The sequence below is a fragment of the Tyto alba genome, unplaced genomic scaffold (genome assembly GCF_018691265.1).
Source record: "Tyto alba isolate M040663 unplaced genomic scaffold, T.alba_DEE_v4.0 Super-Scaffold_22, whole genome shotgun sequence".
Lineage (NCBI taxonomy): Eukaryota > Metazoa > Chordata > Aves > Strigiformes > Tytonidae > Tyto > Tyto alba.
In genome coordinates this window covers 17,725,613-17,743,606 of record NW_024881296.1, presented here as the reverse complement: position 1 = coordinate 17,743,606, position 17,994 = coordinate 17,725,613, and the positions used below count along the sequence as shown (strand labels likewise).

At 38.3% G+C, this 17,994-nt stretch overlaps 1 protein-coding gene across 1 annotated transcript in view; it reads left to right on the top strand.

Annotated features, from left to right (window-relative positions):
• Positions 1-17,994, top strand: part of IGF2R (insulin like growth factor 2 receptor) — a 59,212-nt gene that overhangs the window by 30,401 nt on the left and 10,817 nt on the right. Inside the window, exons 20-38 of the mRNA XM_042795825.1 lie at positions 476-577; positions 1,224-1,325; positions 1,966-2,140; positions 3,481-3,648; positions 4,203-4,346; positions 5,013-5,191; positions 5,559-5,646; positions 7,132-7,338; positions 7,611-7,741; positions 8,457-8,554; positions 9,398-9,534; positions 10,135-10,325; positions 10,983-11,109; positions 11,492-11,614; positions 12,630-12,892; positions 14,549-14,761; positions 15,680-15,829; positions 16,902-17,063; positions 17,583-17,790. Coding sequence (XP_042651759.1) covers positions 476-577; positions 1,224-1,325; positions 1,966-2,140; positions 3,481-3,648; positions 4,203-4,346; positions 5,013-5,191; positions 5,559-5,646; positions 7,132-7,338; positions 7,611-7,741; positions 8,457-8,554; positions 9,398-9,534; positions 10,135-10,325; positions 10,983-11,109; positions 11,492-11,614; positions 12,630-12,892; positions 14,549-14,761; positions 15,680-15,829; positions 16,902-17,063; positions 17,583-17,790 — 2,968 coding nt within the window. The remainder of the gene's footprint in view (positions 1-475; positions 578-1,223; positions 1,326-1,965; positions 2,141-3,480; positions 3,649-4,202; positions 4,347-5,012; positions 5,192-5,558; positions 5,647-7,131; positions 7,339-7,610; positions 7,742-8,456; positions 8,555-9,397; positions 9,535-10,134; positions 10,326-10,982; positions 11,110-11,491; positions 11,615-12,629; positions 12,893-14,548; positions 14,762-15,679; positions 15,830-16,901; positions 17,064-17,582; positions 17,791-17,994) is intronic.

Here is a 17,994-nt window from a genome sequence, read left to right as displayed (position 1 = left end):
GTTACCTTGTTACCTCAGCTAACAGTTTTGTGTTGCTCGGGTTGTTTTATTTTCTGGTGTGTGGTGTTTTTTTTTTTTTTTGTTTTGTTTTTTTTTTTTATAGTAGACTATGCAAAACTCCTCAGTATATAGTATATACTACTATAGTAGACTATCCAAAATTCTTCGAAGTTTAGACTGAGGCAAGGTCTGGTTATGCATGTCTAGATTCAGTATTGAATTTAATTTGAGTATTTGGATGTCAGATTCAGTTCTTTGCTAAAGTTTAATGACATATTAAGTGTTTAGCTAGACAAAGTTTTCAGTGGTGACCCCCAAAATAAATAGGGGAGAGGGAAGCAAGGTGGGAGTTGTGTGTATTTGTAGTAAAGTCTGTTAGGAGAACATAACAGTTCCTCATAAAGTGGAATCTGAAACATGAGAAGGTGTTGGCTGTTACACTTATTCTGGTCTTTTCTCTGCAATCTGTTTCTAGAGTAGCAGCCCACAGTTTATAGCTATTCAGGAATGTGTGGCCACATTCTTATGGGAAACTGAAGCTGCTTGTCCAATCAAGGAAACAAAAGATGATTCTCAGGTGAGAAGGGGGGTGATAATTGTATTCATAGTCTGAACATACTATTTTTTTCTAGCACTCCTGGTTGCTATGTTTAAATCAACTGTTGGAGAAAACTAACTGCAGTGAAGTTTGAAGTTGAGCATGATGAAGTCTTGTGATATCTTACTGCTTTCTTGAAGTGTTCCTGAAATGTGTAACTTCTGACCAAAGTATTCAAGTGCTCTCTCTCAAGAACAACTTACTTGCTGTGGCACTGAATGTTTTATTCCCTTACAAGGTTGCTAGTAAAACTGAGTTTATATGTAAGACTATAGATTGTCCTTGTTTGTGTACAGATCATCAGATGAGGTTTTTGTGTTGTTTTTTTTTTTTTTTTTTTACTCTGACCTATTTAGTTGCTTCTACTTTACAGGTCTCAACATAAATACGTTAGTGTGAAAACAACCCTCAGTTAAAATTCCCTTGCTCTTAGCTAACCTGATAAATGTCATCTGTTAAATTGCACTTTGGTATGTTTATATGTGGCTGATGTCAGTGGACAGCTATGCAAAAGAATTGAATGAAGTATTGCTACTGCCAGAGCTGTATTCTGGTTGTCCAGACGAAGTTGCTGATGCATACGCAGTAGGAGAAAATAATGCTGTCGTAATTTTTTTTTTTTCAGTCCTGCTCTGTGCGAGATCCAAACACTGGCTTTCTGTTCAATCTGCAGCCTTTAGCTTCTGTAAAAGGCTATATGGCCACTGGCATTGGGAAGAAGTTCTTGGTAAGGATTCTGACTGTACAGTCTATTGCTTATGGATGCTGTTGTTGCATTTTTACAGTCTTGCATAGAGAGCAAGTAGAGCTTTGACTCAGTCCTCTTACAAAATCTGCACTGGCAGGGAAGTACTGTGCTTGGGGGGAGGAATGGAAGATAACTTGATTCATCTCAGATGGTCTTAAAAGCATTAAACTTCTGCTTCTTAGCAAAACATAAGATAGCCACACTTTCGAGGCTACACATGGTTTTTCAGTAATGGACTCTGTGTAATACCAGTTTATCTGCTGGTGCTGAAGAAACGAACAGTGGAAACCTAGAAAGGGATTGAATCTGTCCCTATCAGTGTTCTTAATTTGATCTGCACGTATCGGTTGGTAGTCCTAGACTGTTCACAGATACCACCATAGTGTTTTTTAGTTTTGAGAATAAACTTGCTAAACCACAGCCTGTACTTCTAGTGGGGAGAATTTGTGAACCATGTAAACTGAATGTTGAGGATGTTGTTCCTGTATTATAGTTGGTTGTCTTGTGTTTGAAATCACCATTTCTACGTCAGTAGAACTCAATTGTCAAGAACTATGTGGACTTAATTTTTCTGATGAAGTTAATACTGTGTACATCCACATATTTTCAAAACTTCTAGCTAAACATTTGTGAACCCATGCCAGATTGTGGTAAAATCAATGGCAAAACAGCTGCTGGATGTGAAGCAGAAAATCTGACATCGGTGAGGCTGGTGGAATTGGACAAAACCCTGTATCTGTCTAGTGAAGGGTTTCTAACTCTTACGTACAGAGGTCCTCTTCGTGTGCAATCAGGTGAGTTCAGGAAATACGCGGTGGAGATGGATGCTGATATTGTACAAACTTTCTGTGAATGGTCTTTCCTTCTTTTGTTCATGTACTAAATCCTACTGGGCTTGTTGCTAGTCACTTAAACAAGCTAGTTTATATGAAAATTTTAGGAAGGAATCAAGTCATGCAGAATGATAATAGATCAATTTTCAGTAATTCATGCGCATTTCAAATCTCCTGAAAACAAACCAAATACAGTACAAGTTTTTTTTCTTTACTGAGTAGGTGAAAAATACTGCTCCTTGCATGGAGAAATGTATAGTCAAATTGTGAAAACAAGCAATATTAACTCCAGTTCTTTTTTTAAGTGAAGTCATTGCTTTAAGCTTCGGTTTTGTGAGTATGCTCTCTAAAGTTGTTTCATATCTGAAAGGTAATTTTTCAGTAAACTTATACTCTCTTAAATGAAATTTTTTGAATAAGTACTCTGATACCTCACGTACACCTTCTTCATGAATTTAAGTCTGTTTTGCAGATAGATAAATATTTTTAATTAGTCCTAACTTTTGGATTTTACATGCTCTCCCAACTATACTGAAGCTGCATTTTTGTATAACAGCGTATGACACCTTAACAACAAAAGGGTTTTAGGAAAACCTTTAGGATTTTGGATTCAAGAGCCTCAGATGTTTCCAAATGTTTGCCCTCTGTACAAATTACAATGCTGATATCTCTTGTTTTCCCAGCTGTGATGTTTGCATACCTAATATGCAATGGGAAACAAGTGATTGAGCTCTCATGTATTTTGCTTTGAGAGCTTTTACCATTCCGATAACACTAGGGTACGCTTCCCTCCCCAACTAATTCTACTGTTTCCTGTGGGCTGTGCAAGGGAGGACTAAACAGAATTTAACATATTCTGCTTAAATAGTATTGCTATTATTTGTTCTGCAGTCATTACACTGAACTTATTACAAATAAACAAAACCCCCAGACCCAAAACTTTGCTATGTATGATGTAATTTAGAGGTTGCTGGTACAGCTGACTTGATGTTTTATAGACTTTCTGTTTCTTCAATGCATCATGTTAAAGACCTAGGAAGCACAGCTAAGTGAAGTTAATTATGCTCTGGAAATACGTCAGGGCATTCAGGTCGCCCATCTGGAAACAGTTGTGGCTGCTGGGAAATTTAGCACAGGTGTCTAAAGAAGGTTTGTGTATTTACAATTAAAAAAGCATAAACAAGATAGTGTTCTCCTTGAAGCAATAAGAAACTTAGAAAATTTTAAAGTCAAGTGTTACCTTGAACTTAAATTCAAATATTCCCATGTGAACCAGCAGCAGATAAGTGTTTGTTTTACAGGAACGTCAGACACGTTCACGGTGACTTTCATTTGTAATGATTCATATCCTGGAGAGCTTAAGTTTGTGCGCGAAGAGATAAACAGTGTGCTGAACATCCATGATACTTTTTTTGAGTTTCACACAGCTCTGGCCTGTGCTCCTGCTCCTGTAGGCTGCCAGGTTACAGGTAAGTACCTGGAATTTGGGTGGGCTCTATCCTGCAAATACTGAAAGGATTAACTGAACAGCAAACTTCTGTGGAGGAGGGCTTTAAAAATAGCTGTTGTGAGGACATTTGTAAGACTTAATCTTCATACAAGTTGTAGAGAGGGAGAGGAGATTAGTTTCTTGCCTGTCTTCATAAGTTAAGTCTACTTCAAACAACTTATCTGGAATATAGTGGAACATACAAGAGAGCTGATAATTACTTTATCATGACTGGGTGCTGCTTCAGCCCAACTCCAAAGAAAATGGATTAATAGTGGCCTTTGGGAAAATGCACCTGTGAATTGTGGAGAGGTTACTTGTGAGAAGTAACTGTCAAGGGAACTGTTCTACATTTGGTGTAGTGACTTTTTATGGAAACAGTACCTTCTCTCAATGGATATCTAATGTGACTCTGAAAGTTAATTTGAATTACGTATATTCATCGGTGAAACTTGTATCATTTCAAACCCAATACCCCTGCAAGTATCTAATGGGTCGTCTTTCAGCTTACTGTGTGTGCCATATCTCTCTCAGATGCTGCTGGCAATGAGTATGACTTAAGTGACTTGAGCAAAGATGATGAACCATGGGTTGCTATAGACACTTCAAAGGAAGCAAAGAAACGAACATTTTTCTTGAATGTTTGCAAGCCTTTACCCTATGTGCCTGGATGCCCAGGTAAGCCAAGTGGCAAGCATTTTTTAATTTGTGACTTCTGATGCAAGACCTTATATGTTTATTTTAGCAGGATTACTTGAGTCCTGCCCGTTCAATCTGAACTGAACTTGCATAGACCTGGGTGAGATATGTCAAGGGTATAATGAACAGACTTTTTCAAACTGAGAGCAGTTTTAATGCTCATCAGGACTCTTGCATTGATATGCATGGGAATGCATTTGGGAAGAATGCATTGAGGGCAGAATTTGCCAGTAACCTTGATTTTATTTTGTTTTATTTTATTTTTATTAAAGAAGAAAGGAAAGTGAAAAGTTGTTGAAGCCTCCTAACTGAATGAGGTCAGAATGAGAAACTTATGCTATGTCTTATTGCACTTCTAGGCAGTTTGATTTATTTAACCTGTTGCTGTAGACATTTATCTGTGGGATCAGGTAAGTTACTGTGGTTTTAAAGATTTCAGTGAATGCAGAGCAGTAACTTGTTCTATTCCTCAAAGGCTTTAGGCATACAATGTCTCTAACTACATTTATGAAAACACTTGAGCTTCAGGAGTTTGAGAGTCTACTTTAATGCTCAAAGCTCTCTTAAAGCTACTTCATGATGTTACTTTACTATACAGTTAACTCTAGTCAAAGCTAAAATACAGGCTTTTTCTTTTTCCTATAGGTGGTGCCATAGGATCTTGTGTGAAATATGCTGATAAAAGCAAGAACCTTGGAGTCATTCAGATAAACCCACAGGCTGCTACTGATGGATCATTAAGTATTATTTACTTGAATGGTGACACATGCAAAGATAAGCAACGTTATTCTACCCGTATAATCTTCCAGTGCGATCAAACAATGGTAATTTTCTGTGCCAATTGCTATTAATGAGGATTTTAGAGCTTGAACTTACTATAACAAAATAGACAATGTTTATTCCTCTTGGAATGGAGAGGCTGGTTCTGAAAAGTAATACCTTGTGTACAGAGTTTTCCACTGTCTCTCCTTACAACTGCTTACAACTCCTGAGCCTGTAGATGACAACAGTGAACTCTATCGTGGAATCCTGTGAGCCACTAAAAGCAGTTCTTTGCTGAAAATGAGTACTGAAATTTGATAATAGATATCTTAGACTGTGCAATTGCAATAAAAAAGGATTCTGCATGTTTGTTTTGAGACTTGCAATGTAATTCTTAGTAAGCTTCCTTCGTATGGCTCTTTTCTGTAGGGATCTCCAGTGTTCGAGCAGGAGGATGACTGTGAGTTCGTATTTGTGTGGAGAACCTTGGCAGCATGTCCTATGCACAAAGCAGAAGGTAAGTGTAGTTATTTGAGCTTTAAAATACCAAACAAATCTGTATAAGTAGTAAATATTTAGGGAAGCTATGTTTGTTTCTTGCCCTGTGAATCTTTCTGTAAAAGGTGCTGGCTTGTGGAGGGATGTCTCTTTTGAGCTTTAAGACAACTAAGAGCCATACAACTAAGAGTCAACATTAAAAGTATGATTTAAGATGACAGGCAAGTGTACTTCCCTATCTAGGGAAAGAATATAGAGTAATAATGTCTCTGACAAATTACAGTACTTCCTTGTTAAATTGCAGGCAGGTTTGCTAGTGTCTTGTAAATCTTAAAAAAGCATCAGGTTTCATGAGAATGCAGTTGATTCTATGCCTGGTAAGTCATTCCCTGTCCCCTCACTGAAGACTGGAAGCTATGTAAACTTGACCCTTGTTAGACAGCAGGGGAGAGACCAGCGGGAGAACATCAGAGTTTACAGCTGACTCCAGGACATGCAAGAAGGAATCACAAGTTGTAGTTCTGGTACTCAGTTGGATCTTAGATGTGAAGTCAAATGTGCAAGTTTCTTTTCTGCCCTCACAGGCTTTATTTTGTAACTTGTAGATAATGTGTTAAAAAACATCCAGATTTCCTGTAAAGGATCTGTTGCAACAGTGCTAGACATTATGGAAACTGCCAGTGATCTCATGTGGCAGGAGAGGAATGTTTACATGCTGCTGCTCTGTAGCACAAAATTACTGTGCAGGATGCTGGTGCCAAGAGTTGTGGTTTTGAAGGGAGGGAAATGGATGTCTTGTCTTTAACTTGGTACAAACTTGTTGGATGATTGAGAGGAGCATAATCATGTGATACAATCTGATGATTTTTTTTAAAGCTTCAGAAGGTTGAGCAAAGGGTCAGTTTAAAATTGAGGACTTGATCAGCAGCTATGTTACTTATGTATATCAGCTGATTAGACTAATGAAATTAAAATTTTGCCAAACCTTCTGTATACATCTTGGTAGACCTGTAAGCTGTAGCTAGCATTTCCTATGATCAATTATTTCCTAACTTGGTACACTTCATAGCTGTTAAAAGAAGATCTAAAACTGACGTCTAAGGCAACTTTTGCTTTGCCATTGTGACCTCACTGCTCTTTCCAGATAATTAAGTAAGTGCTGGACTTAGTGTCTCTGGTTCTCTACTTAACCTTCAGCATGGCTGAAGGAAGAACCTGTGAGGCCACTTCGAGGTAGTTTTTGAACTACAGTGTGACTTCGCATCTTGCTTTAGTGGCAGTTATAAAAGAAAAGGTCCATTTGTAGCTCATAGTTCTAGGTATTGGTGACTTCCTGAAATGAGCTGCTTAGTTGGACAAGAATAATTCTTCAGTATCACTGCTCTAAAGTGCCAGCTACTCCATTTTTGAGACCTTTATTTGTGCCAGTAAGCCTGAATTGTCCTAAATGTATTTGGCATGGTTGATAGATACTAAATTGTATTTTAAATTCTTAACTTTAAAGGAGAAGATTGCCAGGTGAAAGATCCAAGGTATGGTCATGTTTATAACCTGAAGCCACTTTCCAACAAAGACATAAAAGTGAGTACAGATGAGTATGACTACTACTTCAGAGTTTGTGGAGAAATAACAGAACCTTGCAAGCCAGAGGCTCACACTGTGTCATCGTGTCAAGTAAAGAAGATGGACAATACTTTCAGAAAAGTAGCAGGTATAGCACTTGATTGGAAGAAACCTTAGAGAGTGGGAAGATTAACCAGGGTATAATTTAAGATACTGTGTGATACAAGAGGGATTCTTGTTAGTCTTGTACATTTTATGAGATGAAGAACCCTACCACTTTTGCTTTGCATGCAAATAAAATACCATCTGTACTTTATTGTGCTTGCTATTGTTGTGTGTGTAGCCCTGTTGCCAGAGGCATTACTGCAGTCATGTATTTACTGGATTAGCTCTTTACTCTTCTCAACTTTTTGCTTCTAGGCTTGCGTACAGAAAAACTGACTTTCAAAAATGGTTTAATAATGATTAATTATACCAGTGGAGAAAAATGTCATAAAATATATGAACGATCAACTGCCATATTATTCTATTGTGACAAGACTACATCTGAGGTTAGTTTCAGAACATATGCTTCCTGTATGTACTGTCTTCCAGACTTAACCTCTTAATGTGTGGGAGGGTAAGGTGAAGAACATGAACTGGCTTTCTTCAAGGATTTCCTAATCATTTACAGATTAGGCAGGAGACTGAAAGGTCCTCTGAGGTAATAAAAAATGAGGGATGTTTTGAATTTCCTTTTTAAGGAAGGTACCTTTGTCATGCCCCAGGGAAGTCAGGGCATATTGTTCCTTGTAAGGGATGCTTGCCATTAGCAAAGCTCTTGGAGATGTTGGGAAGGGATGTTCTTCCAGAAATAACAGCAGTTTCTTTGTAAGAAATAAATGGTAGGAGGATGAATCTGCAGGAAAACAGGTATTTACATGACCAGACCAAAATAAGCTGGTTAATTGCTTTTAGTATCTCTCTCCGTACTTGTGCTTTCCTTCCTGTTCTTAAAGAGTGGTGCCTAGATTCACTTTTGCTCTTCCCCTTATTTCATGGAGGAATCAGAAGCTCCTAATGGCTGCCCTTTTATCAGAAGTGTACATGTGGATAAATTCAGGTTTGGGAGAAGCCATGCTGTCAGCTGATCAGAGGCATAGTGGGGCTTTAAGATAGTATGTAAATATGAGTTCCTGGATCTTCTTGAAGCAAGATTGAGACATTTTGGTAGCTTCAGTGTGTCTAAATGAGAAATTAAATTCCTTTTGTATTTTGTTCTTTCAGCCTGTATTTTTGAAGGAAACTCCAGATTGTACCTACATGTTTGAATGGCATACTCAGTATGCTTGCCCACCTGTTAAATCTACCGAGTGCTCCTACAAGTAAGTTGCTTCCACAGATTAAAAATGAAACTGCATGGTGACAGAAACAAATACAGCCTTATTGCAACTCAGTGCAATACTGCTACTTTACCTACTGTGTTTTAATTTAGTCAGTAACCAGCTAATGTGTCATTCAATGCCAATGCAATGCCTTTTGAGTAACTTTTGCAATTTGTACTTCCTAAAAATAATTTTACCGAAGAAAAATACTTTGAGCTTCTTCTGGGGAATAAGCTTAGTACCAAAGTGAACTGTTGGGTATGCAGTTATTGATGGGTGAGTATGTTAGGTTGTTACAAGTGTCTAGTTAGTATTTAACTGTAGCTGATTTAAACAAGAATACAGCTGCTGTCTGTTTGAAACTTTCACCAAACAATACCCCAGGAAAAATGTCATCTTTTTCTGTCACAGCTAAGTATTATCTCATTAAGACTTGATAAGTAGGGTCAAATGTGGCTAATAATTGGCTCAGTTTTAACATCTGGCATCATGATTAGTTTCTACCCTAAGGTAAAACAATCCACTGTAACTGTGCATTTGTTGTTGCCATGCAGTGAAAGCCTACATGCTTCAATGGAAAGTCAGAATTACTCTTGCATTGGGTGAGGGCTGTGTGCACGTGGACAGTTACTGTGGTGGTGGTTGGTGCAGCGAGGTATCTCTCTACTGAATTTGAGATTTGTGGGGAGCAATGAGTCTGGTGCTGATTTCTTTTCCAGCATGATACTCTGCTTATAGAATTATTAGGTTAAAAGTTATTGTAGTAACTTAAGAATTGTAACTTAAAACTGCTTGATTTTTTAAAAAGTACCTTTTAACTTGAATCTATTGTCTTTCTTACAGGGATGGTGAAGGAAACTTCTATGACTTTTCATCTCTGACACGTCATAGAGAGAATTGGGAGGCAATTGCTCTATCTGCTACTGCAGAGAAATACTATATTAATGTCTGCAAGCCCTTAGTACCGTATGGTGCTGCACGTAAGACCAAAATAAAAATATATTCTCCCTGTAGCTAGAGGAGGCAAGTAGTAGGACAGTAGCGCTGGCTATTGTTCAGAGCAAAAAAATCACAAAGCAAAGTATGTGGAGACAGTGCCAGAGGGAAGAGTAGTTAGTAGGCCTGATTTCCATCTGCTTGACAGATGAGACTCACTAGCAGCTCTTGATAACTTCAGCAGTCTTGCTCTTCCATCCTTATCCAAAATCTGCTATAGCTCTTAAAGTAATCTTTTGGCACAAGATGTTAACTTCAGAATTTATCTCTATGGCATCTTAAGACTGCTTCCACATTTTGTGGAAGACCAGGTAACAGACTCTAGCTTTTCACTCTGTGTAGTAGCCTACTTCTCCAGTAGTAGCTGCCACCACTTTCTGCATGACCGTGTATGAAGTGAGGCAATTGCTGCTACTTGTGGTTTTTGGGAGAAAAACCCCTGCTCCAATAAATATGATTTTGACAGTGGCTTGGAGGTAGATCAACCATAACATACCTGGAAGTAGAGTAGTGGGGTTTTATTCCAGGTAAGTAAGCCTTAATAATATTTGGATTAATAACACCATTTTTGTTTATCTGTATAGGTTCCTGTCCTTCTGATGCTGCTGCCTCCCTCATGGAGGGTACAAAATGTACAAGTCTTGGGGAAGTGGCTGATGGTCCCTGGTGCGAAAATGGCATTTCTATTCTGAAATATATTAACGGGGAGCAGTGTCCAGATAAAATTCGCACGAAAACAACAATTTTGCGCCTCAAGTGTGATGAAAGCAAAATTGTAAGTGGGCTCTGTCTGGCACATTTTTGTTTTCATGAGTTGTTCATACCACTGTGTGTGCTTGGAGAATGGTGGGTAGTTATTATCCATTCCTTAATCATGTGTAGTTTGATGGGAGCCAGTCTTGTGAGCAGACTGGCTTGTAAGTACTTGAACTTTAGGTGATGAACAGTTTTAAAGAGATCTTTTTGTATGGTCTGCTAGCACAGATTTTATCATCTGTACTAGTGTCAAATTGTCTGATTGTGTCTTGAAGATGAATATATTGCAGATTGGGAAGTGTTTAAAGTAGTAATTAATGCTATTAGCTGTGTAGTTCTTAACTCTTGCACATCTGTATGTCTTGCCATTAAGATCTCCTCTGTTTGGTTAGATGTCTTGCTCTCACCTTTTGGATTTTTTTGTTGCCCAACTAGGCTGCCTTTATCTCTCCTCTCATCAATTTTATTGCTTCTGATAATGATTCTGCACTGTTGTGTGTTGGAACAGTTAAATACTTTGTCCTTGGGTTAATTCACTGGCCCACGATAGTCTGTTAAGTCCTAGGACTGGAGCTTGAATTGAGCTCAGCTATAGGCTTCAGGGATAACCCCATGGCATGAAATCTTACACTATGACTCTGTAGATATGTCACTCTCTCCAATGTTTTATGTTTAGGAATCGAAGCCAGAACTTATAACCGCCATTGAAGATTGTGAATATACCTTCTTATGGTTCACTGCTGCTGCGTGTCCTCTTAAAAGCAATGTGCAGAATGACTGCCGGGTAACCAATCCTGCATCAGGTAAGGAGGAGGCCTAGGGATTTTGTATGTGGAAGAGGCTTCTGGAAGCAACACCAGCGTGTTTGTGTTCTTGAGGGACTTCATTAGAAAAGGGCAGTGTAACACATCCTCTGGATAGTGACTAACAAGCTTACTGGTGGGAGGAAATATCCTGTAAGGTACTGCAGTGTCCCTTGGAACGTAAATAGTCTAGGTTCTGAAACTAGTTTTACCTCGATTAATATGACTTAGCAAACTGTTTGCCTTTCTGAGCTAGCAGGCGAGTAGAGGCTGGTTGACCTTATTACTAAATTAAGTTACTGGAAGCTTTTTAATACAAAGAAAAGTCTTGATTTTGAATCTGAAAAAAAGATTAAATAATTATTCCCTGATCTGCCTACAGGCCACCTCTTTGATTTGACATCACTAAAGAGAGAGTCTGGCTATACCATCAACGATTCACACAACAGAAAAATTGAGTTGAACGTTTGTGCTGAAGCTAAAAGTTCGTGTGTTAATGGAGCTGGTAAGTGTCTTATCTCCTCTGATACTGTAATCACTGACTATAGAGTACCCAAAGGAAGTACTTATGCTCAATATGCTTATGCTTTTACAGTAAAATGTGAGAGGCAGGCTTTACTGCTAGTGAGGAAGGAGTGAAGAGAGAAACCTATGTGGCTGAATTGACTAGGAAGAGGTCCTAAAACAGTTTTAGGAAATGAAGTGATGCATTTCTATCAAACTCCATTCCTAAACTTACATTGGCTCACTTCCAGTCCAATTTCTTCAGGTCTGAATGGGTGGGTATTCTTTTAGATGTGAGTGTGGACGCTTCTATTGTACCTCTTAACTGTTGTGAAAAGAAAGAAGTTACAAGCTTTCAGCTAGAGTAAACTGAACACAGAAATTACTCTGTGGTGATGTATTACTATAAGACAACTACACTGAGCCTTGTGTCCGCGCTTCAAACCCTTGCCACCCCTCTTTCTAACTTTTTGTTCTGTTTTGGATGCTCTGAAACGTCAGTAGAAGTTAATTTGTATTTTAAGCTGTTTACTAGCAGGTTGAATTGCTATCTCTTCTGTCAAACTGAATATGAGATAATATTTAAGCATTTTAAATGATAAAATAGGAGTATCATTTGTGAATTAAAAATTATTTTTGTGTAGTTAGAATAAAATACTGTATTGATTTTGTTTTTAAGAGGCATTTTAATGAAATTATATATAATCTGGCTGACATCTTGTGTTAATCTCTTGTTTTCAGAGAAGTACTAACCAAACACTGTGCTCTGTGATTGCTTAAATGTATATAGGAGCAGTACATTCTGCTGGTTAATGAAGTATTAAAGACTAAATATTGTCTTTGTTTCAGTGCAGTTCATCTTGATTTAATAGCAACTCTGGATGGTGTGAAAAAGCTATCTTTTGTAGGAAAATTAAAATGAGGCTAAAATCTTACGTTTCCTGCTGTTCATGTTGTAAGGTGCAATTTTGAAGTGCAGTTACATCAGACTTGATCATTTTCCTTTTTCACTTTAGCTGTCTGCATCACTGGTGGTCCAAAACCAATTAACGCTGGAAAACTGAGTAAAACTTTAACTTATGAAGATCAAGTGTTAAAGCTTGTCTATGAAGATGGAGATCCTTGCCCTGCAGACCCTGAACTGAAGCATAAAAGCTACTTTAGCTTTGTATGCAAGTCTGATGTTGGAGATGACAGCAAGCCAGTTTTTCTGTCTTTTGATGAGCAGACATGCACCAGTTACTTCTCTTGGCATACTTCCTTGGCTTGTGAGGAAGAGGTAAAAATTAATTCTATGGAAAACATTTGGGGGACTAAATTTCTGGGGGGTTAGGCATAATAGGCGTGTATGTTTTAAATTCCTTGAGGGATAGGTCTCTTACTGTAGTACAGAACCCAAGTTCATATAAATGTTCTCAAATACTTTTCTTACTGACTTTCAGCAGGGATGAACAATACTTGGCAAACTTCTGGTCCACATGGTAAGCCAAGTTAAAACTTTAACACTTCAGAATAACCACTCTGTGGAACCTACTTAGCTACTTTTCACATGGAAGCCATAGGGCATCTTCTTGGGAATTGATGGTTAAGATCCTCCAACACAACAGGCCAACAGAGCTTAGGTTGAGTTGAGGATGGATAGCATCTCTGTGCATGGGGATGGTCTTTGTTTCTAAGCGGGTGAGTAGGGGCCAGGCAAGCGTATGATCAGTTTGCTCAGTGCAAGACCTGATAAGCCTTGATAGTATGAACTTTAGGATCTGCCTCTGCTGTACAGCATGTGCTGTAATAACCTGGTTTGGTCCACTCTAAATGAACTGCTGTGTTCCTGACAGTACTTTGAGGTAGTCTTTAGTTAATTTTAGCTAGTTAAATTGTGACCAGTAGTGGTGCACAGAGTAAAAGCCAGCAATAGGAATAGAAGGCTAAATGAGCTATAGGGTGAATTCAGTTCTTTTCTTAACACCTGAACATTACCTTTTGTGAATCTGCCTACTCATTCTTTAGCTGCCTTGCTTACTCCTAGTGTGACCATTATTTTCTGTCACAAGTTGTTATTCCTCCTCATCACTGTCTCAATGCTACGTAGCTCTTGCTTCCATTTACGAAAAACCTTTTACAATTTTCCTTTCCCTGACAGGAACTGTCACACGTCCCCTCCTTTTGTAAGAGTTCTGCTACACATATCTCTAGTTTCTTCTTCAGTAATATGTACCATGCTGCAATACAAATCAACGGTGCCTAAGAACATTGTGTTTTCTAGCCTGTTCAGTGATCACTTGTGCATTTCTGATCACTTCTCACAGTGTATCCACAGTAACCCTAGATATTTCAGTGTGGTGATAGCTAGGTAGCAATGATGATTATTTGTCTTGAAATTAAACAGCAATTTTGTTAGTTGCTACTTATCAAGTATCTAAACAAGAATATACTTCCCCAATTCCAGGTAGGTTGTCAGGAAGCTTATGCATTTTAAGAATGCAGGAAGTAGGTTTTGAGGAAATGCAGTGCTCAAGCCATCAACTTGCAATGCAGTAACTTTACATTTGTTATAACCAAGCTTGTTTATTGGAGATGGTCCAGTGTTGTGTGGGAGATGGGGAAAGAGGAAGGATCTGTAGAATCTACTGATTTTACAAAGACGTAGTGACTGTATATGCTGGAGTATGCATGCCAGAGCTTTACGTCTTGGTGTTATTCCGTTATGGACTTCATTCCATAAAAATGTTGAAATGATTGAGGTTTTTCATACGCAGCTTGTAGGTGCTTAGTATCTATAGACAAACAAAAATTGTAACAAATGCTGCTTTACTTAAATAAAATTTAAAAATTTTAAATGCAGCCACACTTCTGGCCCCATGAAGGACAGGGTGCTTGTTAATAAATCAAAGCACATAATAAAAGAATAAGAGCAATAAAACGTACTTTCTTGTAGGTGAAGTGCTCAGTACTGAATGGCAGTTCTGTTATTGACCTGTCTCCTCTGATCCATCGCACTGGGTATTATGAGGCATTTGTGGATGAAGATATAACAGATGTTTCTCCAGACTTTTACCTCAACATCTGTGAGCCTCTCAATCCTATCAAAGATGTCAGTTGCCCACCTGGAGCGGCTGTTTGCATGGTTCCTGTTAATGAATCACCAATAGTAAGTACTATGCCTGGAATCACTGGACTGTGCATTTCCCTGCTAGTTCAAAACAGTATCCCTGCCTAGAGACCTGATTTGAACCAGAGGCTTGACAATCAGTTAAAGAAATGGAATACAAAATTAAAATCCTCACTACAAAATTCTTTCATTGCTTTTCCCTATGAAGAATTACTTTCCTATCCTGAACCCTAGTGATTTTTTTGGGCGTCAGAAGATTCTGTACCATGACAAATATGAAAAATTACTACAGATAATTTTTTTTCATGTAGTGCTGTGTGCCAAATATGGGCACTGGGAAGAGGATGCCTCAGTCTGCCATTCTGTGGCACAGAAATGGTGTGCTTGATCCCGTGATAGCCTGTTGCAATATGAAGCAAGATATGTCCCGGCATGCTCCAAAATGTGCTTTCAAGCAAGAACTTGACACTGTATGAATAGCAAGCCTGTGACAGAATCTTGGTTAACTTCTCTGTGTTATTACCTTGAGAGATGGACGTTCTTACCTTTTGAGGTCTTGTTTGTGTGCTGTAGAAGATGCACGTAAACAGTGGAGGCTGTTTGCCATGAACTTAACTTCCACACTGATCTAGGGATCTTCCTCCATTGTTAATACTGCGCTATTTTTAAATGTGTTGGTATTTTGGCACAATGATTTAAAGAAGACTCTGCCTGTAAGATGCAGAACCTTTCTGGCTTTTGTCAAGCTTAATCAGAGAGTGCTTTTAGCTGCTCAACTTGTGTTTTGTTAGGATTGAAATACTACAACTGTTATTTGTATAGAATAGTTTTCAAAAGTGCAATAGTTGTGCTCCCATGTAAACCAAACAGATAAATTTGACTCAGTTGAATCTCTGGGCTGATCTGAAATCTAGGTGTGTCCCATGTGTCTCTTAATACATATTTTTGCTTGTGTAGGATATTGGCCGTGTTACTGAACCTCCCAAGTTAAATGAGGCATTAAATGAAGTTTACATCACTTACAACAGCACTACTCCTTGTCAGATAAACAACAGATTGAACTATACTTCTCTTATTGTATTTCACTGCAGCCAAGGAACTAGTCTGGTAAGACATCTATTAAACTTATGTTGGTATTGGAATGCAGTGGGAAGTGGGTAGTAACCAGTGTTGGCTTTGTTTAAAACTAAATCAAGGCTTTGTTTCTAGCATGTAAGGATGGACTTGTTTCAACAAGGAATATACTTAGTATTTGTATTCTTAAATAATTAGTATTTAGATACTTAGTATATGTGTTCTTAACCAGGTAAAATCTCATGCAGTGAGTGAACTTTAGGCTTGAGTGTAGCAGGTTTTGAAGGTTTCAAGGATCAGATTCCACTAAAGTAATGTATAACTTATTGCTGACATTAACCTTAATGCTGTATTGCACCTTGTCTAGGTCCAAAAGCCTGTACTTGTACCACAAGCTAACACAAGAACCGCGCTAATTGTTTGTAAAGCTGTTACTGTGAAATGTTTCCCTTATGTTGTAACCCTTCCCCTAATCATACACAGCTTTAAAAATTTGCTTTTATATACTTACTTTTTTATTTTATGTTGCAACCTGAATACTAAATTGGGGTTGCATGGTAGTGCGCATCTACTTGAATTTTTTGAATGCTTTAACAAAGTGTAAAGAAGCACTTAGGTATGATGTTTCATAAACTAAAGCTTGTTGAAAATACTCAGTGGAGCCATTTTCCATCTACATGGGACATCAGCTGAAACTCTAAGCAGCTCTGAATATTGCATGGGCCCTACTCATATTTTTAAATAAAATATGACAAAGCAGCATTCTTTCTAAACCTTAGCTCAGTGAAGTTTCTTAATGTTCCCTACCATGGAGAAACATAACACGCTCAAACTGTTGTTGCAACTAAGTTGAACGTCAAAATCTTGAGCCTAATTAATAAGTAAGCTTGTGTACTTCAGTTACTGCTGTGATTATTTTCTGGAGCTAGGTAGAATGAACTTCACTTGTAGCTTTTTTGGTACTGGTTATAATATGAAGACATGGTGTTTGTTCCACAGTCAGTAAACTAAGGTTGACGGTTGGAGGATGGGGGGAAAAATGCGGAAAGAACAACAAACTCCAAAAATGAAGCCTAATGTATCTTGTTGTGTTCTTTGGTAACAGGGCAAGCCAAAGATGATAAGGAAACTTGATTGCAGTTTTGTGTTTGAGTGGGAAACTCCAGTTGTGTGTCCTGATAAAGTGAAAACTTTAGGCTGCTCTGTGACTGATGAACAGCTACACTATACTTTTAACTTGACCAGCCTTTCTGGAAGATCATTTGAGGTAATGCCTTTTGGTTGTGTCATTGTTTTTTTTTTTTTTTTAACTGCCCAGGGCTATCAACATTTTAAAACTGAAGCAGTGGTTTCTTTTAAGCGTCCTGGGGTGGGAGAGGAGACTGAAGTATGAGCTGCAGTTGTGGTCAGTGTTGATATTTGTTTGGCCTCTGACAGAGGGAGTAATATTAGAGGGAATAACATTAGGTTTTTAATGTTTTTGAGAGGGGAAATTCATGGATATACTGGTGGGGAAAGGAAGGAGAAATCTTTGCCTGTGGCAGAATCCTGCACGTCAAAAGAAGCCTGCTGAACAGATTATACCCTTGGTCCTGCAGGTGAACTTTATGTGCAATTTTGCCATATTAAGGAGGGTGGGACTTGAAAAATCAGTTACCTTCTTTTCCTCTTGCATATTATGCAAGTATTGCATGAAACTTGGTTTATAAAGCACTTGCATCATTCTTTGTATTGACTGTAGGCTCTGAGGCAGCCTTGTTTGTGATGCTTCTGGATGTCCACACAGGTATTTTCTGGATCCAACAGTTATCATGTTGGTGTATGCAGTCAGGCAGCAGACTTGCCTCAGGAAAAATGCAAAGATGGGGCAGTGTGTCTGACCTCTGAAAGTGGTGCGTCGTCTTTTGGAAACATAAAGGAAATGAAAATGGACTATAGCCACCAGGATGAAACGGTCATCTTGCAGTATACAGGAGGTGATCGGTGTCCTCCAGGTGAGATTAAAGCAGACCCATTCTTTATGTAAAACGTTGTCAGTGTTTTTCACCCTTAAAATATGAGGCTTTGTTGCAGCAGGATGGAAGTGGTATTTTGCATATGTTAATAGAAACATGTAGTTTCATTAAATCACATGTACCATACTAATCTTCAACATCAACATGTATCTCCTAGAAGAGAGAGTGCAACTTTTCTGTAGG